The following is a 27,036-nucleotide window of genomic DNA, read 5'->3' on the forward strand; positions in this document are numbered from 1 at the left end:
AAATCATAACCAATAAGTGGCTTGGATAGAACCTGTTATAAACTTAAAAATGAACTGATGTGTTTGTTTACAAATGCCAGAAGTATCAGAAATAAAAGAGATGAAATGGTTTCACTCATTGAGTCTATTTTCCCCAAAATCATTGCAATAAGTGAAACATGGTTGAATGATGGAAGGATACAGTATTTTTCGCAAGGATAGAAAGGACAAGAAGGGTGGGGGGGGGGGTGCTGATGATAATAGCAGGGGAATTATGTCTGCATAAGGTAGACATGAAAGAAGTAAATAGTGAAAATGGTTATGAAGCAGTGTGGTATAATGTGGAGGTTGATTGGAATATTTAGTTGGATGTTGCTATAGGCCAGGGAATATGGAGGGGGGGGGGGATGATGAAGAAATGTATAAACAACTTGGATTAATGAACAAAAGAATGATAATTATTATGGGTGATATTAATTATGGCAGTATAGATTGGAATGGAGAGACAGCATTTGGGATTAAGAAAAATTAATTTCTCAATTAATTTTTGAGAGATAACTATCTCAGGCAGCATGTAAAGAACGGCATGCAAGGATCGAGAGTTTTCAATGTCATCATTTCATCAGAGATAATTAGCATCAATGTGTGAATGTATTGTGAAAGACAAAAGGGTAAATAAGGTAGATGTAAAATGGATGAATGAGGCACATAAGCATGAAATCTGGAAAAAGAAAGGACTTTGGAGATAGTACAGGATGAATAATGGTAATAATTAGTTACATGAAGAGTATGAAGAACAAGCCAGGAGAGTGAATCAGTTAGTAAGGAAAACAAAAGTGCAGTATAAGCAGAAATTGGCAAATCTCAAGCAAAGAAAAATCTTAGGGAATTTTTTAGATATGTGGAATGTAGCTTTCTTCTACTCTTCTACTTCTAAAGAATAATTATATTAAGATGCTGTTAATGGATGAAAAATGGTAGAATGGTAACTGCTACAGAAGACATTGTTGAGATATTCAGTGATCAGTTTATAGTGTTTCATCCTGATCAGTATGGAATCATGAGGAACTTAAGTGCAGATGATATAGTAGAGGATGACTTAATTGGGAGTGAGCAGGCGGTATTTGAGGAAATTAATAAACTTGATGTCAATAAGGTGATAGGATTTGATGACATATCACCACACAACTAAAGGGAATGTTCCAGGGAACTGGCAGTAACACTGGCAAGCCTGTTTAATAAGAGTCGTACAACAGCACCGGTTCTAAGGGAGTGGAGAAAAGGTAAAACTGTTCCACTGCATAAAGGTGGTGATAACACTATAGCTTCAAATTACAGGCCAATCTCTATATCTGGAGTTGTGGTGAAGGTACTAGAGAGAGATTGGTGAGAAGTAGGATACAGAAATGGGTTGATAAAACACAGATTCTCTGTGGTTATCAGCATGGGTTTGTTAAAGGAATATCATGTTTTAGTAACTTACATATATATATATTACTAATTTTAATTTAATTACTATTTTACTAACTTACATATATATTATAACAATGTGACAAATACCTTGGACAAGGGAGATGCATATATAGTAGTGTACTTGGATTTTCCAAAATCATTTAATAGACTGCCACATAACAAGCTGTTAAATAAATTGAAACAGTTGTGATTGGATAACAGATACACATCAGAAAGTTGTACGGGGATCCCAAAAGAGGAAGGTCGCGAGTGGTTTACCGCAGTGGTCAGTTTTGGGACCATTATTGTTCAATTTGTATGTTAATTATATTGGGACTGGTTTAAGTTTAACTAATGATATGCAGCTGTTTGCAGGCAATCCAAAATTGGGGAGAACAATGCAGAATCAAGGAGATGTTATGGCTTTACAGGAGGACTTGAATAGATTGCATGAATGGGCAGGTAAGTGAAACTATCAGTTCAGTGTTGCAAAGTTTAAGGTTTTGAGATTTGGTAAACAACAATGGGATGCAAAGTATACACTTGGTAGGGAAACTTTAAAGAAAGCAGAGGAGATGACTGATCTGGGAGTGGTGGTGGACAACTGAAATTTAGTGGCAATGATGCAGGAGGACCCTGATATGCAGAATAAAGAGGTTATGATGCCATTGTATAAAGCCTTGATGAGGCCTCATCGGATTATTGTGCACAGATTTGGTTGCCAGGGGGTTCATGGTGATGAGAATTATGTTGGAAAGGATCCAGCGAAGATTCACAAAGGTGGTTAGCAATCTTTGTAATGTGTAGTACAAAAACAGATTGAGAGAATGTAAATTGCAGAGCATAGTGAATATGATTGAGACATATAAGATAGTCAGGGGTTGTTATCGGGTTGATATGGAAGAGATTTTTCATAGAATGGAAGAGGGGGAGGGGTGAAACAGTACAAGAGGCCATAGCTGGAAACTGTTTAAGGAGGGTGTGAGCAGAGGAATGAGGAGAAAGTTCTTTGCATGGAGAGTGGTTGGCAAGTGGAATGCATTGCCTGAATGCGTTGTGAATGTAGATACACTGAATCAGTTTAAGGCACAGTTGGATGATCATTGTGTGTAATAATGTGTACCTTCCACAATGAGTCTGACTGAATGGAGGTCAGATGTTAATAATAATAATAATAATATTGTTGAACTTCTTAATGTTTCAATGAACTTTAGGCATCGTAAAACATTCAAAAGTGAGCAGTTCCATGTTTGTTAAATAATTTGGGATCACTGTTTATTAGCCCATGAAGTATTCATAAGTACGAACTGTTCATGTCTTGACAGTTTACAAGAAGAATTTCGCTTTTGTATGCTTGTCATTTTCTATATATTTATATAAAAGTAGAAAGGATACAGATAAGAGATCTAGAAGTGATAGTAGACAGGAACTTTAAAATTAGGAGTCATGATGCTAGAATTAGTAAGAGCAACAATCATAATATGATAATTATAAGCAGGCCACTGACATGCACAAGAAACGAGGTCATTCTGTACAAGGCCTTGATAAGGCCTGATATGGAGTAATAAGTTTCATGTGCATTGATTATGTCAGTTATAGAATGCCTATCTATCAAGTTCCACAGATGGCATTCTTTCAGAATGAGAGTGTGGAAACAAACAAAATTTACTCTTTCCATACCTGAGGGTGTATGGAAACAGTAACTGAATTTAAGGTGTAGTGGAATAATAATAACAGGTTAATTCGCTGTAGTTTATTCTTATATATGGGTGTATGGTAGACTGATAGGAGAGGAATGATATAATTGAGGCATGCAATTGGTAAAGAGCACCACCACCACAGTATAATAGAGAAAAGATTCTTCACACTGTAGAGATAGAGGAAGTAGAACAAGATACTTTACCTGAAAGCAGTATATGGGTGTAAGCAAGTTAGTGAGAAAAGGTTTCTGACTGGAAAGAGTTAAATAAGTGGAATGCAGTACCTGAAAGTGTGGTGAATGCAGAAAAGTGAATGAATTTAAGACATGGCATTGTCTTAAATTCATGTTTTATGAACATTGCATCTGTGGCAAACAAGGACCTCCAATAATGAGCATGTGAGTCCATGGAAGTATAATAATAGTAATGTTTTTATGTTATTGTTTTCAATAACAGAAGTATCAGTTCATAATTCATTAACCTGCTTATTCGATAAAAAAAAAAAGAAAAAGAAAAAAAGAATAAAAAATAATACATCATTTCTAACAAAGAAACCAAATAAATTGATTAAATGTGTATCATTACTCATGAATTCAGATTGAAAATCTTTCATTCACTTACCATTATAAATGCTTGGTATTTTTTTTTCAAAGTATACTAAAATAGGAAGCTCATCGTCAACACCATATGATTTAGCTACTTCATCATCATCAATTCTAACAAAAGGTACTCCCTTTTCATCTAATTCATCATCAATATTTTCTAATTCTCTTAAAACCTCAGCTGACTTTTTATCATCTTTATCATCTAAATAGAAAAAAACAATTACTATTTTTTATACAATGAAACCTGTGGTGAATTCATCACTAAAAAATACACGTACTAACCACAGTGATAAGTTTTAATGACATTCTTGCTATTCCTAAAGTATGGAAAATTGTCATACAAAATTGTGTAAAATAATCTCTTTATATATGTTTTTTTTTTTTCAGTTATATTTTAATTTAATTCTATAACACACTACTGCACGCATATTGGGATTCCATTGTAATCATGTGCCCTAACTGTATGTTATTCCTAGTATTGTTTGAATTACTGTACTGAGGATGTCCCAAGATACTTGGGATGAAATATCACTATGGTTAATATGTGTGTTTTTTAGTAATTACTATTTTTGAATGTAAATTTCATAAAAATATTCAATAATTTATTTTGTCATAAAAGATATTATCAATACTCAAACATCATAGCTATGGTAAAACTTTCCTGGATACAGTATCATTAGGGTACATAATGATATGTCCATTATTTGGGTAAAATAAAATAATAATAATAATAATAATAACAACAACAAGGGCATTTTTAACCACCCAAATGGACACTTGGATGAAATATATCAAATAATTTATGCTTCATATCCATATGATTTCAAGGAATTCTAATATTATTTTAATTTTGATGGACACTTTGAACATACATTTACTGACATGTGAACACATCATGGCAAGTACAGTGGCTAATTAGATTTTAGTTATGATGTTACACTGCCTACAAGTCACATGTAACTTTCTTAGCAGTTTCTTAATGAATTTAAAAGCCCTGAGGAAGAAGAAGAAACTAATAAACAGGAAATGTGAAAGTCAAGAATGATCGCTACACAGTGATGCATTGTATAGGTTGCTGGTGAGTAGCATTGCTGAAAGATAAGTCATTTTTTCTTAATTGAGATAATAATAATAATAATTATTATTATTAACACCAGACTTTCATGGAGTCAAAGACTCATTGCAGGAGGTAGAGTAATAATATTAGTGTACCTCCCGTGGAATATTAATAATAATAAGCTAATTCACTGTAGTTTGTTCTTTTATATGAGTGTATGATAGACTGAGTTATTTAGTAATTTAGTTTTAAGTAAACCATGTATTTTTGTTTAAATTTGATACCATTGATAGGACACCTATGCATGGTAGAATAATGGTGGCAAAGATGTCATTGTTGAGTGAACTAAATTTACATGTTTATGTTCAGTGCAGTGTGTTTGAGATGTATTTGTCACAAAAACTGAAGTATTTATGGAAAGAGAGCAAAACTGGTGAGCAAGTATGTAGTAAGTGCTTTTAAGAATGGATGCCAGTTGGATGAAGAGAACAAAGAAAGTGTATCATTAAAATGTTAACAGAAAATGTTAATGTAAAATGTGCAGTAGTGGAAATACAGGAGAACAAAGTGGAATATAAATAAGGAAATAGCGTGCTTGCATGTTATCCTTCAGAGGACAAAGCATGAAATTGAAAAATTGCAGATATGTCAAGAGATTAGCAGGGCTAAGAATAGAATTAAGCAGGAGGTCTCAGGTAAGTATCAAGACCAATGTAAAATAAATGAGAGAAACAAGGTAAGGATAAAATTTTCTGTGGAGATTCTATGATCAGAGGAGTACTCAATGAAAGTATAACAAAATCATGTTTCTTGGTGCAAAAGTTAATATTAGTGATGTTATCCAGATGCAGAGAGATAAGGTAAAAGAACTAATTGTCATCATCAACAAATCACTGTGCTTAGGTCTAGTCACCTGGTTTCTTGGGGATGAGGAAGCAGTAGAGAGAATCCATAGGCAAGTGATTAAGATAGTGAGAGATCTGTGGAATGCTCCCTGTGGATTGTAGAAGTTGGTTAACAGATGAAAAAAATGGAATATGATAGAGACATACTTAAAGGGTTATTTAAATTAAGGGGATATTAAATCCCACATTGTTTTAAAACTGAATAAGAAACTCAAAGATCGGAATCAAAGAGTTTCATGCTGAATATAGTAACTATAAACGTATCGGCAACTACTAGCATAAGCTAAAGCACGTAGTTCAAGTACATAGTACAAACTAGGGCAACTCGTAGCAAAGGTGGAGAAAGTTCTGATCGCTATTCTTAGTATTTTCCATAATGTAAAACCCATCTCTTAGGAGATATATGATGTTATACATTATGGTGGGAGGTCACTACCCAGACCGGTTTCGATCTTTATTGAGATCTCATCAGTGAGTAGCTAGAACAAAGTATAATACTAAGGGGATAGCAAAAAGAACTTATATACTCTGCTATACAAGTTGTCAAAAAGGTGCACCCATAAATTATTTAAAATAAAGAGGCAATAGGCTGATTTCGGCAATGTAAACATTATTTAAATTAAAGGGATATTAAATCCCACATTGTTTTAAAACCGAATAAGAAATTCAAAGATCGGAATCAAAAAGTTTCATGCCAAATATAGTAACTATAAATGTACTGGCGACTACCAGCATAAGCTAAAGCACGTAGTACAAACTAGGGCAACTCGTAGCAAAGGTGGAGAAAGTTCTGATCGCTATTCATAGTATTTTCCATAATGTAAAAACGTGGGATTTAATATCCCCTTAATTTAAATAATGTTTATATCGCCGAAATGAAGCCTATTGGCTCTTTATTTTAAATAATTTATGGGTGCACCTTTTTGACAACTCGTATAGCAGAGTATATAAGTTCTTTGTATAAGTATATAAGTTCTTATATAAGTATATAAGTTCTATTATACTTTGTTCTAGCTACTCACTGATCAGATCTCAATAAAGATCGAAACCAGTTTGGGTACCTACCATAATGTATAACATCATATATCTCCTAAGAGATGGGTTTTACATCATGGAAAATACTAAGAATAGCGATCAGAACTTTCTCCGTCTTTGCTACGAGTTGCCCTAGTTTGTACTACGTACTTGAACTACGTGCTTTAGCTTACGCTAGTAGTCACCGATACGTTTATAGTTACTATATTCGGCATGAAACTCTTTGATTCCGATCTTTGAGTTTCTTATTCAGTTTTAAAACAATGTGGAATTTAATATCCCCTTAATTTAAATAATGTTTACATTGCCGAAATGAAGCCTATTGGCTCTTTATTTTAAATAATTAAACACTTAAAGGGTTTTTATAGGATTAATTCAGCAGAAGTGTTTCAGCACTTGGCAACAGGAGGCAGAACAAGAGTCCATCCCTGTAAATGAGTAAGAGTGTCATTAGTAAGAATGTGCAGACTAGATTTTTTGCTTGGAGAGTGGTGAATAAATGAATGGAACGAATGTCAGAGATAACTGTAAGTGCTTTGTCTGTTAATGGATTCAAGGAGTGGTATGATAGATATTCTGTGGATAGTTGGAGTCTCCCATTATGAGTGGTTGGAATTTATGGAGGTACCAATAGAACAAAATAAGAAAAAAAAAAAGAAAGAATATAAACAATAAGACTGATGATAGGATAATAAGAGAACTATGTATAATAAAGAAAGAAAGAAAAATTTCTTTTCCACTATAAGGCTTTAATCAGATTATACCCAGATAATGTGTTAAAGGATTTATTCGCCTGAATTTCAAGGATGATCAGGACACCTGGGGAAGAGAAAGAGAGAGAGAGAGAAATAAGAAAATAAAACTCAAGAATGTTAGAAGCTATACTTATGAATAGAATGAAGGGATGAAATCTGAGGAATTTAGTGAAGTGAAGCAAAAGAAATTATATCAAAGAGATACTTAAGTTGGTGAGAGGATTTGATCCAATAAAACATTATTCATAACAAAAAAAAGTCAGGAGGTCATTCCTGAAGGTAAACCAAAAATTGAGAAGCAGATTTCTTACTTGGGAAGCAGTAGACGACCGGAATCATGGGACCATTACAGAGATTGTAAAATTGAGTTTAAAGTGCAATATCACAAACATGTTATAAGTCTACAATAAGTCTTGTAACTTCAAAAAAGTTTGTTGATGATGATAATGCAGAAGATATAGTAATTGTCACTTTAGCAAATCAATTCAACATTAATGCCATCAATGCTGAAGAATGCTTTCACTGAAAAAGAAAAATGTCTGAGAGCTTTTCACAGAAACAGCTGAAATTCTGCTCTAGCTAAATCACCATAACGTCAATAATGACTTCAACATATGCCCTTTCCTAAAAGCAACATCATTTACAGCATCAACAGGACATGAAGAAACATGTGAAGACAGAGGAAAACTCATAAAAACTTTCATTGGAATAAAAACTTTATTACCGCAGAATTTTTGGCCTAAATATCAGAGGCATAAAGAGTACTGGATAACAGAATGGAAATTAAACAATAACAGACAATTCTAAAAAGCACCACCTGAGTAGCTATTGTAAGATAACTAAATAAGGTCAATAATTTCCTAACTTATTAAAAAAAATTATATAAATATATACATAAACAAATTAAAGTTAGGAAAGATTAGCAGATATTACGAGTGCCACTTCCCTCAAAGTGGATAGATACAGACTATTGGATCTGTTTAAATTAAGAAAATGAAGTAAAGGTTCACATGTTTATTTATAAAAGGCATTCTATGAGGAAATGGCTTATATGAAGGATTGTTGCCTTGTTCAAATAAACTCTATGTTAAGTGTTTATAGTATGCTATGCAAGTCCAGACTATTCAGGCTCATGGTATTTAATATAATAATAATAATTATTATTATTATTATTATTATCCCAAGACCCCATGGAGTCAAAGACTCATCTAGGAGGTCCTTTTGTTATATTTTGTCACAGCTCATCATACTGCACCTTAAACACACTCAAATTTTCTGCAGACACCACACTCTCAGGCAAGGCATTCCAATCATTCACAACTCTGCATGCAAAAAACTGCTTCTCACCCTCCTTATATGGCTTCCAGGGATGACCTCTGGTTCTCCCCATTGGAATACATTTAGACATTGCTTCTACTAGATAGTTCTTGAATATCCCCCAAGCTACGTTGATCTCTTTCCAGCTAACTCCTCATTCCATGCTACACCTGCAAGCTGTCTCCTGAGCTCTTCATAATCACTAGCCTTATAGTTCCACATACACCCTTTTCTCACAGAGGTCTTCACACCGCTGGCAACCACCCAGGTAATCACTTCATGGTCGCTCTCATCAATTGGAGGGTGATTGGACACCTCATTTAGAATTACATCCTCTGATGAGATGATCAAATCCAAGACCCTCAATCTTTGTGTGCCCTCTGTTACATACTGTCTGAGAAAGTTGTCCCACAAAAACTCAAAAAAACTCATTTTATTTACTTCCAGTTGCTATCTCATCATCCCAGTACATAATACCATAATTAAAATCGCCCATAATGATTATCCTTTTCTAATTTGCTTGGCTAATTGGATTATACATTTCATAGTCACTACCATCCACATTACCAGATCTATAACAACATCCAACCAAGTATTTCATTCTATTCACCTCTATCTCACACCATACTGCCTCAAAACCACTGGCACTATTTCCCTCTTGCAATTCTACTTTGTATGGACATAACTTTTTCTCTATCATCAATAGCACTCCCCCTCCCTTTTTACCCTTTCTATCCTCGCGAAACACATCATACCCTTCCATCTCTATCAGGATGTCGTCCTCATCCAGCCATGCTATCAATATTTGGGGGAACAGACTCAATTAATGCAACCATTTCATCTGCCACTTCTAGCATTTGTATACAAACACAGCAGTTCATTCCTGGATCTACATCTAGTATCTGTTAATTTTTGGATAACAGTTTGTTTCCCTCATAATGCTCTTTTCCACCTTTTTGGCTTAAGAATTCCTTTAAACTCTATTTCTCCCTAAACTTCCTAGTTTTCAGAATGTTGTCTCTGTTCTATTATTCACTCTCACTATTTCAACTTCCTCTTTGGAAGTACAAACTTTGAGCAAGTGCACTTCTGCTAACACGGTAAACAAAATGGCAGTGAGATGAAAGTTTCTTGTTGTAAACAATACTACAGTTCTTTAATGACTTGTAAACATTGTCAAAAAGTTCAATATTTTCTTCTCAAGTTTACTTTACAGAAATTAAAAAACTAAATTAGAGGTGAGTCCTTTTTTACAAATAAATACCACAATTAAACAGTTTGCGATAGGCCCTAACTATACAAAGATTTCTCTTATATGTAACATTAGTAAAGAAATTTCTGATTACAAGAAATAATGAATTTTTGTTATACATTTATGAATTTATCATATATTTACATATAAGAAAAATAATAAACTACAAGTTATCCTTTCATTTTTATTTATTTACTTATTCAAAATCAGCCATCACTAACTATTAAAAAGTAATAATGTAAGATAAAATCGATAAATAGCAGATATCCTACAGCCCAAACAGGTAACTACTGACCATAATAATGCAGTTTTGCTTTCCAAATATCAGCTGCATCATTTTCCTAACCTGATCTTCATGAACCTCACGTTACTCCTAATTGTTTGCCTCCATAATGTTTTCTTTTTCTTCTTCCAGACTGCATGTTTAATTTCATCATTCATTAATTTTAGACAACCTATTTAACCTCGAGCCTCCGTAGCTCAGCTAGTAATGAAGCCTTTTGGTTGGAAAGACCTGGATTCGATTCCCGTCTATGACATGAGGAACCTTTATCTGGTCTCTTTTGATTAAAGATGAGTCAACAGGTCTCATATGGAGGAGGAGGAGATAGAGGGTTTTTTCCCTCGGGTAACTTGGGTTTTTCATCCCTCAAAACAGGCAAACTGGTCCAGTGAACGCATGCATTACAGTCATAAATATACTACGGCAGGGGTTCTCAACCTTTTCCAGTGGCGTACCACTATATTTAATTCAAGATATTAGATTTACCAGTAAGGCAGTGGCTCACGTACCACCAGTGGTATGCGTACCATAGGTTGAGAATCCCTGTACTACGGCAAGGAAAGCAACAGGAAACCACCTTGCTCATAATCATCTCCCTAGTATGGTAGAATATAAATACCCCTGCCAGTCATATGGCTGAGGAAATAGAATAGAATAGAATATTTAACTTCTCGACCTTTGGAATATGTTCAGACAATGCTGCTTCTAAATATTTCTGGACCAGTGCCTGAGTGGCACTGATCTTCTACCTAATTCCTCATTAGATGCTTTTCTCCAAACTGTCACGGGAGAGCTTTCCATAATCATCTTCCACAGTTCCACATAGATCCACCCTCATGTGGTTGGCCAAATGCAGACAATTACCTCACTGTCACTTTCATCAAGTGAAATCACATATGACACTTCAGTCATCATCTAAGAACAAACCCCATCATCTGTCACATTCAGAAGTATATGAAGTGCTTTGTATCTATGAATGGCTTAATGTAGATGGGCAGGAAGATCTATTGACATCCATTATGGCAGACCATGCTTTAGATACCTCTTCATACAGTACTGGATGGAAGAAAAGTTCTACATAGAAATCATAACAAATCTGACATACTGCTTTTGAAGTCAGCATTAGCAATGAAACACCTCAAACCTCAATAAGTCATTTTAAGACCAATTCTGACTAAACACATGTAAACATCTACTTTTATCCAATAGTAGAGGATGTCAAATTAGGACTTCAGTTCTTTTCTTATGTTTGTTATCATTTTAAATTGCTAATAATCAATCATTGCCAACCTAAACTTTTATACTCTGAAGATACTGGTTTGAAATCTAGCAAAATATCAGCAGCTAAATTAATAAATATCTTAATTATTTCATTCAAGTGATGTACTACAGAATCTCAGATGAATAATTACCAACCTAGCTTACCAACCACCATTGCCATTATTCTCCACGCTGTTGATAATAGCAAAATTCCTTTGCTATTATTAACAGTACTCTTCCTCACTGCTTGCCTTTTCTCACTTTCAATCTCTTTCATGAGGGCGCGCACGCACGCACGCACGCACACGCACGCACACGTGCGTGCATGCGCACGAAACTTCAAACCCCAAATACTCTATTTCTGTCAGTACATCATCCTTGTCCAACAAAGTTTCACTTTTACTGTTAATTTTTGCAAAATTCAATTCGACAATACCAACTCTCTTATATCTTATTATTATTATTATTATTATTGGGTATCTCTATGGAGCTCGTAGACTCATTGCAGGAGACCCACACTATCAAAACAATATCTATCATATCTGTTCTTGAATTCATTTACAGAGGAAGAACTCACAACTGAGTCAGGCAATGCATTCCACTCATTCACCACCCTCCAAGGCAAAAAACGACACCCTTGTTAACCACACTTTTCCTTAATTTCCAGGGGATGACCTGTTGTTCTTCTATCACTATCACACAGCTGAAACATTTCCCCTGCATCAATCTTATAAAAACCTTTTAGTAATTTAAATGTTTCTATCATATCCCCTCTTCACTGCCTAAAAACCAACTTCTGCAATCCATAAGCTCTCAATCTATCAATGTAGGGAGCATTTTTTACATCACTCATCAACTTAGTCATTCTCCTCTGAACCCTTTCCACAACCTTCTCATGTTCAAGGAATCCAGGTGATCAAACCTGAGCACAGTAATCCAAATGTGCAAGTATCAATGCTTTATAAAGGGTAATAATAACTTCTTTATCTCTGGATGTTAGTGTGTTCCTCAATAACCAAGTAATCCTATGTGCAATATTGGACACCTTAGCAATGTGTCCCCTGAACTTCATCTCCCTATCTACCAACACCCCCTAAGTCCCTGGCCTCATCAATCTCTTGGAGTACCGTTCCATCAATGTAGTATACAGCTGGTAATCTTTTAATCCCAAAATACATAACTTTACACTTTTCCACATTGAACTGACATCCATTTCCTTTAGCCCATTTACCAGCTTATTTAAATCATCCAGCAAACTCTCAACATCAGCTTGATTTTTTATTGACTTACCCAACTTTGCATCATCAGCAAACAACTGAATATCTCCCTTTAAGCCATTTCCTATATCATTTATGTACAAATTAAACAACAATAGCCCAAGCGCAGAGCACTGAGACACACCACTGGTCACCTGCCTCATCCTGAACTCTTCTCCTCCATACAATACTTTCTGGTATCTCTCCCTGAGCCATTCTCCTATCCATATCACCAGTTTAGTATCCATCCCCATCTACTACAATTTGCGCAACAGTATTCCATGAGGTTTCCTATCAAAAGCCTTAGCAAAATCCAGAAGTACTACTGTGTAGCCATTTACTTTGTCCAACTCAGATGTCATTCTATTATAAAAACCGAATAAATTGCTAAGGCAGGATCGATATTTAACAAAACAATGTTGACTCCTGTAGAATATCATATCCTGATCCACCCATTCTTGAATTTTGTCTTTAATCAACTTTTCCAATACTTTTACCACCACTCCCAAGATTGGTCTGTAATTAACCATAGCAGTTTTAGAGCCACCTTTATGCAGAGGAACTATAATAATCCCTCGATTAATGCGTTTTCGATTAGTGCGCCTCTAAAATTTGATTAGTGCGCCTATATACATCTTAAAAATAAATGTTACAGATTTTAAAATTTTTTACCTATACATTTTCATGGCTAACTATTTATACCGATTTAAATTTAGTTACCGATTTAAAACATTTTACAAAGTTATTTTTAATGGCATACTATACTACTTCTATGTACACTATAATGTGTACTATGTTCCAAATTTTTACCACCAAAATTTATGTACGCCCACAGATTCGGGATCCTTCGACACTTCTGCGAATGTCACAAAAAGGTGAATCCATTCCGATAAAGTAATCAATCCGTCTTCTGGGATGAGTTGTTTATTATTACACGTCAGAAAATTAACTTCTCTTTATGATCATTGTAGTTTTTAAAGTGGTAACTATTTTGCTTGTATAACAGTTGGGAAATTTTATCTATAAAGCACGTGATTTCGCATGTTGGCGACCAATTCACGTCCTTCATTTCTTTCTCCCCTTTAATGATAACGACCTCTTGTTAATTAAATCTCATTCTGAAGAATTGAGCAATTCCAATCTGCTAAATTTAGAGCACAGAAGGAAGATCCTGAAGAATATGAAGAAAATTTAACCACTGATAGCCAGCCAAAAGAGATTTCCCAGAAACAATTTGAAAATATTTTTCGTACAATCGAAGTTTTTAAACAGCAATGCTTAGAGGCTGACCCTGATGAACAGAGAAACAGTAAAATTAGCAGAAGAGTAGGAGAGGCAATAGGGCCATACCGTCGGTTGTATGAAAAAAAAGGAAACAAAATGCCCTCCAAACTACGTTAGTCCAATTCTTTATTAATTATTATTATTATTATTATTATTATTCAGGCCTCCATGGAGTCAAAAGACTCATCGTGGGAGGTCCTTCCTAAGAAACACAAAGTCTATCAAGACTCATGAAGGGTAGGTCCCCCCGCCTAAGAAACACAAAGTCCATCATACCACTTCTTGAACTCATTGACCGTTCTCGCTCTCACCACTCCATCAGGCAATGCATTCCATGGTTCAACCACCCTCCATGCAAAGAAACCATTCCTCACCCTCTTCCTCACAGTTTCCTTTCGTAACTTCCAGGGATGGCCCCTTGTCATCACTCCTTCCTGATGTTCAACCAAACGAAAGAACTCCCCAGTGTCAACCCTGTAACCACCTCTCAACAGTTTAAAAGTCTCAATCATATCACCTCTCCTTCTTCTATCCACCAAACTCTGCAGTCTACATTCCCTCAGCCGATCCTCATAACTATCATTGTACAGTCCTGAAACCATCTTTGTTATCTGCCTTTGTACTGTTTCCACAGTTAACTTATACCCTTCAAATCCTGGGGACCAAATCTGAGAACAATAGTCTAAGTGTGGTCTGATCAGGATCTTATACAACGGAATAATAACTGTTTTATCTCTGCAGATCAGTGTCTTTCTCATTATTGCAGCAATCGTCTGTGTTACATTCGCACCTTTGCAATATGTCCCCTAAATTTCAGGTTTCTATCAATCATCAACCCCAGATCTCTTGTCTCCCCTACTTCCTCCAGTATAACTGCTCCCATAGAGTATGAGGTGTCCTATCGATGTTTCCCAAACCCCAAGACCTTACATTTTGCTGTAAGGTGAATTAAAGGTGAATTCTCATTCACTTTTAACCTATCGCTCTTATACAGCACCCCCATTCATTTATCCATCTGTCTAGCTTATTCAAATTCTCTTGCAGGGCTGCCGCATCTGCACTATTACTAATAATCCTTCCCAGCTTCGCATCATCTGCAAACAACTGAATATCCCCTTGCAATCCACTGACAATGTCATTGATTAAACAATATAGGTTCCAGTACTGAGCCCTGTGGGACCCCACTTGTAACCCTCTGCTTCCTTGAAGCTGCCCACCATACACAACTCTCTGATACCTATCGGACAGCCAATCCTGAATCCAGTTGACCAATCTGACATCCAGACCCATGTGATGCAACTTAAATATCAGCTTATCATGTGGTAACATGTCAAATATGCCTTCACTAAGTCTAAGAAAATGGCAGTATATGCCTTTCCCCTCATCTTATGCTCTTGTAACTTTATCATAAAAGGCTAGCATATTGCTAAAACAAGAGTGCCCCTTCACAAATCCATGTTGACTCTCACAGATAACAATACCCTCATCTGCCTAATGCTATATACGGTCCTTCACTACTTTCTCCAAAATCTTACTAACTACTGATGACACACAAACTGGTCTATAATTAAACACTTCCAGTCTGCTACCGCCCTTATGCAATGGCACTATCTTACCTTCCTTCCATTCCATGGGAACCTTTCCAGCAGCCAGACTTTCATTGAAAAGCCAGGTCAAAGGCACTGTCAGTTCCTTAGCACATTCTAGAATAATAAAATTTATATTCTGAATATGTTTTATTTTCTTTCAGCTTCATTGTTTTCCTTTAACTAGGCCCTGAGACATACCTTAATTCTTTTATAAAAAAATTAAGGTTCAAAAAAGAAATTTGAATATTCGATTAGTGCATTTTCAATTATTGTACCTGTTTTAAGGAATGCATTAGGTGCACTAATCGAGGGATTGTTGCACTTTGCCTTCCTTCCACTCCCTAGGGACCATATCAGAGTTCAAACTTAAGTTAAATAACCAAGTAAGAGGCGTTGCCATTCCTTCGCACATTCACGCAACACCCTAGCTGATATTCCATCTAAACCTACAGCAGTGTTAGCATTTAAATTTTGCAATACAGAAATCAGTTCTGATTTCTATATTGCACTTCAATTCTCACATTAGTTATTGCTAAAGGTACATAAATATTCTCACTTGGGTGATAGACTATTGAAAAGTGATCACTCAGTAATTCTACTATTACACCTGAATTGGTCACCTCGATACCATAATCACCCATTAAGGTTATCCTTCCGAAGTCATACTTCCTTGTACTTGCCACATAGCGGAAGAACTCTTTGGGATTACCCTTATTCTCCTTGGTCTTTCATAATCTGATTTGGCTTTTCTTACTATGCTGGTAACTATTCCTAGCTTGTGCCTTGTACTGCTCATGGGTGTAATGATCACCTTTCTCCTTGTAAATTCTCCACAACATTTTGTTTTTTTGCAGATCAAGCTTAGTACTACTATTCATTTCTCTAATGCCTATCTTGTTTGTCTTCCTGACCATGGGGACACAATCTGCTATTGCCTTCCTCAGATACCTGTTGATTTTATCCCATGCACTGCTAACATCTTTCCCCTACAATATGTTCTGTGATGAGACTGGTGCAAGCTCACTCCAAAGCTTGTTCTAATTGCCTAACCTGTAATTCCATATATACCCCTTCCTAAGAGAGAAATCCACAAATTTTGCAACCACCCAAGTCAATACTACATGATCGCTCTCACCAATTGGAGGTAACAGGGACACCTTACTTATGCATATATCTTCTGAACCAATGACCAGGTCCAACACTCTCACATCATATGTCCATTCAGTTATGTGTTGTTTCAAGTAATTATCTCGTAGAAGATGTATGAATTCCATTTCTTTTTTGCCACGTAATATTTCCTCCTTCCAATTGATATCACCATAATTAAAATCCTCATAATAATTACTAAACCTGCACTCATTGCACTAATTTGCTGATGCACGAATTCAATATCACCCCCTGACCTATAGCAGCAACCAACTATATATTTGATTGCGTTGGTCACTATTTCACACCAGACCGTCTCAAATGTACTATTATTCACATGTCTATCATCTTGATATACTACTTTCTTTGGCTGCAACTCATCAGCTATCATCAACAGTACTCCTCTCGCTGTTCTATCTTCTCTATTCTCCCTGAAAATACTGTACCTATCACATTCCATTCCAGTGACCACATCTTTTGCTGACAGCCAAGTTTCACTAATGCCTACAACTTTTGGTGAGATTGCACTGACTAATGCCAAAAATTCTTCCCTCTTATTTCGAATGTTTCTTGCATTTGTATACAAAAATTGCAGATTCCCTTTAGTTCTTGTACCAGCTTTAGAACTGATATATATGTTACTAATTTCAGTAGTCACTTGCTGATTTATATTCCCTGTATTCTGCAATTTATTCCGTGAATAAGGATCAACAATTATACAATCACTGCTTAAGTTTCTTCCTCTTACACTCAACCTTTTCAATTTTAGTTTCCCTGCCCAATTACTTCAACTTGTTCAGAAAACAGTAACTTCTTTAATCGCTTATGATCTTCCAGGTTTAGATGCAACCCATCTCTTGCATACAGCTGTCTTTTGCCTTCAAATACACTCCAGATATCAACAAATTCCAGACCTCTTTTTTTTTGCACATTTTTGCAATCATATCATTCATTTTGGAATTTTAATCCGTAAACTACAACATATGGGAATGGATATAGGGTTGGTGAGATGGATAGGTGGGTGGTTGATGGAGATATATCAGAGAGTAGTTGATTCAGGAGCAGAATCCAAAAGACGGCCTGTGACTAGTGGTGTGCCGCAGGGTTCTGTTCTTCGACCACTGCTGTTTAATTTGTTCATTAACGATATAGAGAAGGATCTAAGAGGAACAGTTCATTTGTTCGCTGATGATGCAAAGTTGGGTAGGGTAATAGTGAGTGCAGAAGATGTCAAAATCTTGCAGGACGACTTGGATAGATTGGAGTTCTGGGCTAAGGAGAATGGATGTCAATTTAATGTGACAAAATGTAAGGTTATGCATTTTGGGGTGAAAAGATTAGCAGCAGTATACCACATTAGTGGAACTGTACTCCAGGAGATTGATGAGGCCAGGTACTTGGGAGTGTTGGTGGATAGGGAGATGAAGTTTAGGAGGCACATTGCAAAAGTAGCTAAATCAGCTCATCAACTCACTTGGTTGTTGAAAAATACTTTGAAGAGCAGAGACAAGCAAGTTATTGTAACTCTGTACCGAGCCTTGATAAGACCTCATCTTGACTACTGTGCCCAGATTTGGTCACCTAGATTCCTTCTTGATGGGGAGGAGGTGGAGAGGATCCAGAGGCGAATGACTAAGATGATAGCAGGTCTGTGGAATGAACCATATGAAAACAGGTTGAAGATTTGTGGGTTGCAGAAATTAGTTGATAGGCGGAAAAGGGGAGATATGATTGAGACATTCAAATTGCGCAAGGGTTTCTATAGGATTAATTCAGAGGATATTTTTGAGATCAGGAATGGTGGTGGGAGAACTAGAGGACACCTATGGAAGCTGGGCAAGAGTGTCTTTAGCAAGGGTGTTAGAGCTGGGTTCTTTACTTTTAGAGTGGTAAACGAGTGGAATAAGCTGCCAGAGTCTGTTGTGGGTGCTATGACGGTGAGTGAGTTCAAGGCAAGGTATGATAGATATTGTGAGAATGTCGTATAGTTGTGTGGACATGATGTTTAGGGCCTCCCTCGATGAGTCTAAGGACTCCTGGAGTCGTAATAATAATAATAATAATAATAATAATAATAATAATTATAATTATCATCGCTCATCTACTTAACTTATAATTGTCAAAACGAGGCAGCACACACACTATCCTCCCATTGACACTTTTCTTCTTCATGATATCTAACAGTGTTCTTAAATCTTTTGCTACCCGATTTATACTACCACTCAGGTCATTTTTACCCACCATAACTATCCTCTTTTCTGCATCATGCCCTCTCTTTATTGCTAAAGCCACTCTCTCTATTGTTCCACCAGCCAAGCACACCTCAGGCATACTGTTCTCCATACCCTTAATCATAGAATTACCATATATTTTACCACTCATAACTTCATTCAGGTCCAAACAAGAGTCACTCACGGTCTCATTTTCTATGCTATTCAGCATGACTCTCCCAGTTTCATTACCTAATGCTCTTTTACTTACTCCCTCACTCTCATGACATCTTGTTTCTTCATGGCCTCTTGTGCTTTCATTCTGTTGACTACCAATCACTCCCATATTATTTATTTCTTCATCAATCACAAAATCCCATACTTAATCCTGTTCTAGTTAATTCAGTTAGAGTAATCTCCATAGTCCTAATTTCTCTATTCAGCCCATTTAACTTGGATTTAATTTCCAGAACCCCCTTACTGAGCACTTCCAATTCCTCTTGCAAAAGATGAAGTTCACTTTTCATTTTCCCGAACTCCTGCCGAAGTTCATCTGCTATGTTTCTGACGTCTGCTTCCATTCCTTTTGGCTCCAGCCTATCCCGACACTTCTCACATACGTCGACGTTTTCATTCTTCTCATTTAGTCAAACAGTCCACAACATATCCTTCACCATACATATAACAGTTTCCGCAACGCATCCACTGTGAAAAATCCTACGAAGAGCCAGACTTTCATAGAGAAGTTGTGCGAGCTGCTGATGTACCTTTCTTGTTGGACGCCATCTTTAGTTGCTGAAGTAGTGAAACAAACAGCAACGAAAACACAATATATACAACAGAATTCCAAACAACAACACCACTGAAGGACACTTGTATCCAACTAGAGCACAACTGCAGAACAATTTGAGACAAAAGACACACTATACTTTAGTCCTGTTAGAAGGAACATCTTCATGTTCCTTCTAACAGGACTTCCATTTAATAAGACCTATTCTGTTTTAACAAAGACCTTACTTCCACACTCTACCTTCTACAAACTCCCATTCACCCTGCTGCCATCTATCTTGCACTTCCCCTGTCCATTTTTCATACTATCTCTCCCTCTTGTCAATGGTCTCACACTGTTCTGTTCTGTCCATTCACACATCTTACCCTTCTACTCATTCCAATATCCTCATATTCCACAAATCTCTCATTCACCTTTAACCTATCGCTCTTATACAGTACCATCCGTCATTCAACCCAACACATTCACAAACTACACTACCTTTTCCTCATACTGCTCTACTAACATCCCATTCATCATTGCTTGCTGTTTTGACTTACTAGTCATATCTAACATAATGACTACCTTTCCCACCTCCCTTAATAATTTTTAACTCTCTTCAGTGATGTTCTGATATTCATCCTCACATTCTCTTTCTCCAACAAAATCATTTTCTTTCTTAAAACCTTCTCTACCTCTCCTGCTTCTTCACCTGTTATCCAAAGTTCAATTATCATGCTCATCTACCTCTTGGTAAGCCCTGATTCATGTTTTCAATCATGATCTATTTCTCTTAGTTATTTTTATGTGTTTCTTCTGCAACCTTTCATTTATATTCACCATTTATCTAATTTCTCACCTCTGCCAACTTTACTCTTAAGTCTTGCATCTTGTTATTTGCAAATACCTGTTTACTCTTGCATGTACTTCCTTTCTTGTTAGCAAGGGTTTGAAAACAAAATTCGACACATAGCAGCTTAACATCAAAAATCTGAACAATGATAAAGTTCTGTGATAACAGCAAACTCTAAAGGCTGATGAAAACAGAATTGGGCAAATAGGCAATAAAATGTGCTTACTGTGAATCACACCCACAATTTAGTATGTACAACAGTTGTATTCAAATATATAATGCATTATCATATATATTTAAACAATATATGTATAATTAGAATATCTGAGAAATATCTGAAATTACAAAATAACACAGCAAGATATTCTGATTTTGCTAGCATCTGTTCCAAAACCTTGAAAGAAACATCCTCAATTTCATCAGTACTTTGCTGCGCAATAAGCCACTGCAAAACTTCTTCTTCATTTGAGAGGTCACCTATCAAATAACAGAATGTGAAAATATAATATCTGTTTAAATATATAATCTTATTTACATGAATAAAAACAGTTTCGTTTTAATAAATGGTAGGCTATATTTTTTTATTTTAATTCTAAATATGATGTTGTTTTCATTATATGTTATTTTTTAAATTAATTTGACAAAAAATATTCAATGAATAATTGGTTTGTATTATTACCATTACAAAATTGTAGAATGGCTTGCTGGTAATCTGGGGTACCTTAACAAGTGACTAAATGAGAACAAAAACAACTGCTCTAGTATAATGGAGAGCTGATATCAATAAAAAAATAATATAAAACTTAAAAATTTAACACTTTACTTGAAATGCAGCATTTCACCCTTTTATAAGGAATAATCAAAAACTGAAAGTAAACACTAGAGCTATCAATGTATCAAATGAAACATTTTTTGTTTATTGTTACATGTTATTCCAAATTTTCTTTGTTTTGTAGAGATCAGCATAAGTGCAGAACAGCAAAAATAGCAAAGTTCAGGAATTTTTTTACAAACATTAATGGATATGACAGTACATAAAACTGAATGAAAAATTGTAGTGCCCCTAATGTGCCTCCCTATATCACAAGAATAGAAAAAAAAAAAAAAAAAAAAAAGAGAGGAAAAACTCAAAAAACATTAGCAGTCATTCTTGAAGCATATAAGGAAACAAGCACTGTGACCTTAACAGTAGTAATTATGAAAGAAAACTATGGCTGCATTTATCAAACATATCCACTTACGCAGAACTAGACAACAATTCCATCATGACCTTTCACACAATGTACTATTAGTAGTAGTAGTATTTATTTAAGCATCTCCATGGAATGTAAAGATTCATTGCAAAGGGCTCACGAAAGCTGTTATTCACACAATGTCTACTTATATCTTACCTTAAACTCATTCAGTGACAATGTACTCAACTACCTCTGCTTACTAATGAACAGGAAATGTGCAACATATAACCTATCCCAGACAGTTAACTCCCTTCTAGTGTTACCTGTTTTCACAAATGAGGCTCCAGTGACCCCTAATAAGTAATTCCAACAGAAATCTATACCTTCCTAGTTGGAAAAAAAATGCCAAATAGACCTTAAATGGTAGATGACCTTCATCACATGATTAAATACCACTACTTAAGGCCTGAAGTGGCTATTGTGGAATTCAGAGCCAAGTTTCTGGTTTTTGCATCCCCCTTCCTACATGTGCTGTAGGTGATAGCCTTATGGGCATGCTGAACACATGAAACTATCACCTACACCACATGTATGAAAGTGGAGAGAGGTGAAAACCAGAAATTTGGGACCACAAATTACCAAATTCCAGGATGAAGAGGTAAAATGCTCATGACTAGATAGAACATGGGACTGAACCCAATGATGAATACATCAGGAGGTTTTCTGATCAGTTAGCAAATAATCCTACTACCAGTTACTCTTCCAGGTGCAAGGAGGGCAGCATCAGCATACTAGTTAGCATGAAGAACTGTCAAGGTCATATAATGGACTGGAAGATGAGAACTATCTCTGTGTGGGAGGCATGCAAGTAAGGTCGTTCACACTCATTACATCCCATTATTCTTTTAAGTTGTGTGTCCTGTGTCCATCATTCTGCATTATGCAATAAAACTGAATAAAAGGATGCATTAGAGAAAGCTGAACAAAAAATGAAAAGTTGGTCATTGTTGGAGATCTAAACAGCAGAGTAGGAAATGATAATCTGGGGAGAGAAAAGCAAAGCTAATAATAAAATAAATAAATTCCGTGTGATGATACTGCGTTCCCCTTTTTACGGGAGTTTACGGTACCATCTGGTCCCCCCAAATTTTATGCGGGCTCTGGAACCGGCATAGGCTGACGAATCAGACCTATGGCTGGGTTAGAATTCCTGAATGTAATTTGTGTATCCTCGGACCGGTTTGCCTGCTTGCAGGATAAAAAATACCAGATAAACTGGTGGAAAAACCCTGCTGTCCACGCCCAAGCCCAGCTAACTTGGCTATGGCTGAGGAAGATCCTTAAGCTCCTCACGTCGTTGACGGGAATCAAACCTAGGACACTCCTTCCAATATGGCATATGGTTGCGAAGCGCAAAGCCACTAGGCTAACCACACAGACAAGCTAATAATAATGGTCGGTAACTGCTAGATTCCAAAGAAACATAATGCACAAAATTGCGAGGATTACAGAAGTGTGAGCTTAATATCCCATGCATCTAAAATTATTTTAACCATTGTTAACAAACAAATTGAAAGAGCCATAAGCGGTGAATTGAGTGAACAACGGAAAGGCTTCAGAAGAGGAATGGGAACCATTAATGCTATCCTGGAACTAAAAATACTAATAGAAAGATCACTTGAAAGAAATAGAAACATTTACATATGCTTCATAGTCTTCAGAAGGTTTTTGACTGGGGTAAAACATAATAAAATGTTCAATATATTAGATAAATTAGACATAGAAGATCATGTACTTAAGATTATAAAAATGATTTACACCAAACAGAAAATGCAGCTGTTTAGCAATGAGACTTCTGTAGTGAAAATAAAAAGAGGAGTTAGACAAGGGTGTATCCTTTCACCAAATCTATTTAATATCTATAGTGAGACAGTCATGAAAAAGATTGAAAAACAAAAAATAGGAATTAGTATTGTTATGATGTCATAGTAGGTATTTTACACGGGAATATTCACAAGTTTTACACTAATTACGGTACCTAATATTTGTCAGGCTATATACAACTTATACTAAAATACAAGCATATCCTTTTCAAGGGTTTTAATTTGTTAAATTATGAATGAAACATTCCTCAGTGAATTGTATTCATTCACAATTTAACAAAGCTTTCCCCTCCCCTTTAAAAAATTTTCTACAAAAATATATTTTTTTTTTCTTTGTGTTCCCCCTTTCAATTCCGGGGGAGAGGGGGGGGGGAATTGAAAGGGGGAACACAAAGAAAAAAATTTTTTTTTTCTAAATCTGTCTTTCAAATTGCCATTAGCCATGACTATGTTTTCAGAATTCTTTCCTTCTGTTTTTTTCTCTCACATCATGCTGTGAACTCCTCTGATTATAAAAGTAACGAGTATTACCTGTTTTTTTTTTTTTTTTTTTTTTTTTTTTTGTAAAATGCTCTGAATATGATTTATTTCACTGCAGGCACTCCTAATCCTCTTTTTGATACAAACATAATTAACCCCCAACACTGTAGGTTGAAATTCATCCAAACTCATGTTTGAGTCACTATTTATTTCTGATACCATTTCAATTAACGAATTATTGCATGTTGGATGACCTGTCTCTACTGACAAAGAGGCCTCCTCCATGCTCGATTGATTACATACTGGGTTAATCTCAGATCTATCAGCCTGCTCTTCATTACTCTGTCTCTGAAGCTTAAAGCTGAATGAGTCCTTGTCCTCACTGTAAGACCGTGATTTACAATCTTCCTTGGTGATTCGCCTTCTTCCAAGAAGACATATATCCCTCCTTGTGTAATTACATGCAAAGTTATATCTTATCAGGAAATCATTCCCTAGAATCAACTTTATGTGTGGGAGAGAACTTCTAGGCAGAACCAAAAACTCATGCCAAACACACAGATTGAATTCGGGTAAGTACACCTTTAAGTTTACTGACTTGGTCGCGTGAATTGTGGAGACTGTAATTCCAGATATTCTCACGGACTTCCTGAGATACGAAACTTCCCCTTTTACATAAGGCTCCAATATTCTAAAATAATCCCCTGAAATGATGGAGGTCTGAAAACCAGTGTCTATCAGAGCCTTACAATATTTCCCACAGACTCTTCCCTCTACTGTCATTCCATATGATCGCCCTTTACGTCTTTGATCTCTGTTTCAAGTCCTATTCACGTATACATGAGACCTAGGCTCCTCATTGTAACCTTTGTTGGAGTGCCTCTTACTGCTGAAACAATTGCGGGCAAGGTGCCTGCAATTGTCACAATTGTAACATCTGGGTGGTTGTTCTCTTCTTTCATTCTGATCACTGGTCCTTCTTAGATTTGATGGATATTCAGAGATGTCCCGCAAGGTCACTGCTGTCAGTTTCTGTATGAATGAGTCCAGTCAATCAAGCAGAGGCTTTTGTAACTTCTCAACCTCTTCGCGAATCAGCTTTGTAGTTCTTTCGCTCATGTTGCTGGATGGTTCTGGGACTCTCATGGATATTGCTCCCAGTTGTTTCATTACTTTGTCTAGTCTTTTCCATAACAGGTTGCTGGAGACATTCTACTTCCTGTTAAATTATAGATCTGACATTACGAATGGTTTCTGTTAATCAATTGATTGTCTCAACACCATTTCCCTCACTTCCCCTTTTATTCTTGGACTTATCCTTCCTCTCCCTACTTTCTTTCTCCTGTTCTTGTTGTTTAATTGAGCTGCGATCTTCCTCAACGATGTTAACAAGGCCTGCAGCAGTTGTAGGATGGATGTCCCCAAGCATCTGCTCCCTTTCTTTCATAACATTGTAGCACTCATCCAGATTGGATATTCTTTTGCTGAAAGCTGTCTCTCTTAACTCTTGTCTCACCCCCAGTCGGAATTGCTGGAAGACAGCCCAGTCTAAGTGGGGGGTCTTTCCTCATTCGAGACGTTCAGGGTACTTGACACAGTTAACAATCTGTTCTGAAAATCGGACACACTTTCTCTGTCCTTTTGAGAGCATCTCTGGAGCTTCCACAAGTTAGGCCCCAAACTTCTCAATTTAGAGAATTGAGAGATTAGGACTTCCTTAAATTTAGAATATTCCAGAGTCTCTTTTAGAACAGGGGAGGAGTATAGGAAGGTTTTGGCCTTCCCTACCAGCTTACTGCAGAGTAGCACCAGTAGTTGAAAGTCTGTCTATCCTCCAGCTTTTCTTTGCTCTTCAATATAGCAAAAGAATGCTATGACGTCGTCCGTCTCTTTCCCCAAAAATTGCGGGAACACTTGTTGTGGATTTATACACCTAAAGAACTCTGTATCTTTCATTCCTGAACTACTAATAGGAGTGGACATGCTTATACCTGAGTTTACAATGTACTACACTAGAAAATATTCAAATTACTCAAATTTTAACCTTTGCTCTTCAAATGCCCGGTCAGCATACGAAACCTACTTACTGTGAACTGTCTAAGATTTCAATTTAATAGTACAATTCACATCCTGTCGGCTGTGCCATTGTTAAAATGTAGTTATTTTAAATATGTTATCAAATCTTCAAATATAAAATAATAAAGAGCATGTGTGCAAAACTTACAGAACAAAGAAATTGCCTCTGGCTGGAGCCAATCTCTTTGTCTGACCTACTGGTGTTTATTCTCAACTGAATTTGGAAAATTTATTTAGTTTCCAGCTGCGCAACCAAATTCGTGGGTAGGAGTTGAATTTCCCTCCGAAGAAAAACATAGTAAAACGTACAAAACTTTCCTCTCTTATCTATCACGAAATCTATCAACGTATATTTTCTAATCTACAGTCATGGCAATTTAACTTTAGGACATACAGATTCGAATTAATGAGTAGTGCACTGGAAATAGAAATCAGGCAAGTTATTTAAACATGAAAACGATTTATTTATCATCAAGGAAATGTACAAAAGATTAAAACTAAAGATTCAAGTAAATCAGGTTCAATGCCAAAAGACAATTCTCAATACAAATTGCAATTACTACCCTTATGAAGGCAATTCTCGTAAGACCACATATCTATAATATTTCCTTTGTTAACATCTTATCACACTTAGAGCAATCTCACTTAAACAAACTCAGGCATAGCTACTAGGAATAATATTAAACACACGATATTTCACCTTAACAATTAGCCA

The 27,036-nt window shown here is 36.1% G+C and overlaps 1 protein-coding gene across 1 annotated transcript in view; it reads right to left on the reverse strand.

Moving 5' to 3' along the window:
* The window catches only part of LOC150096202 (uncharacterized), an 881,296-nt gene that overhangs the window by 483,153 nt on the left and 371,107 nt on the right, over nt 1-27,036 (reverse strand). Inside the window, exons 12-13 of the mRNA XM_090409004.1 lie at nt 21,053-21,184; nt 3,753-3,938 (exon numbers count right to left, since the gene is read on the reverse strand). Of these exons, the coding sequence (XP_090265130.1) occupies nt 3,753-3,938; nt 21,053-21,184 (318 nt within the window). The remainder of the gene's footprint in view (nt 1-3,752; nt 3,939-21,052; nt 21,185-27,036) is intronic.

Source organism: Typopeltis vanoorti, chromosome 19 (assembly GCF_054136105.1).
Source record: "Typopeltis vanoorti isolate ZY-2024b chromosome 19, IOZ_Tvanoo_1.0, whole genome shotgun sequence".
Lineage (NCBI taxonomy): Eukaryota > Metazoa > Arthropoda > Arachnida > Uropygi > Thelyphonidae > Typopeltis > Typopeltis vanoorti.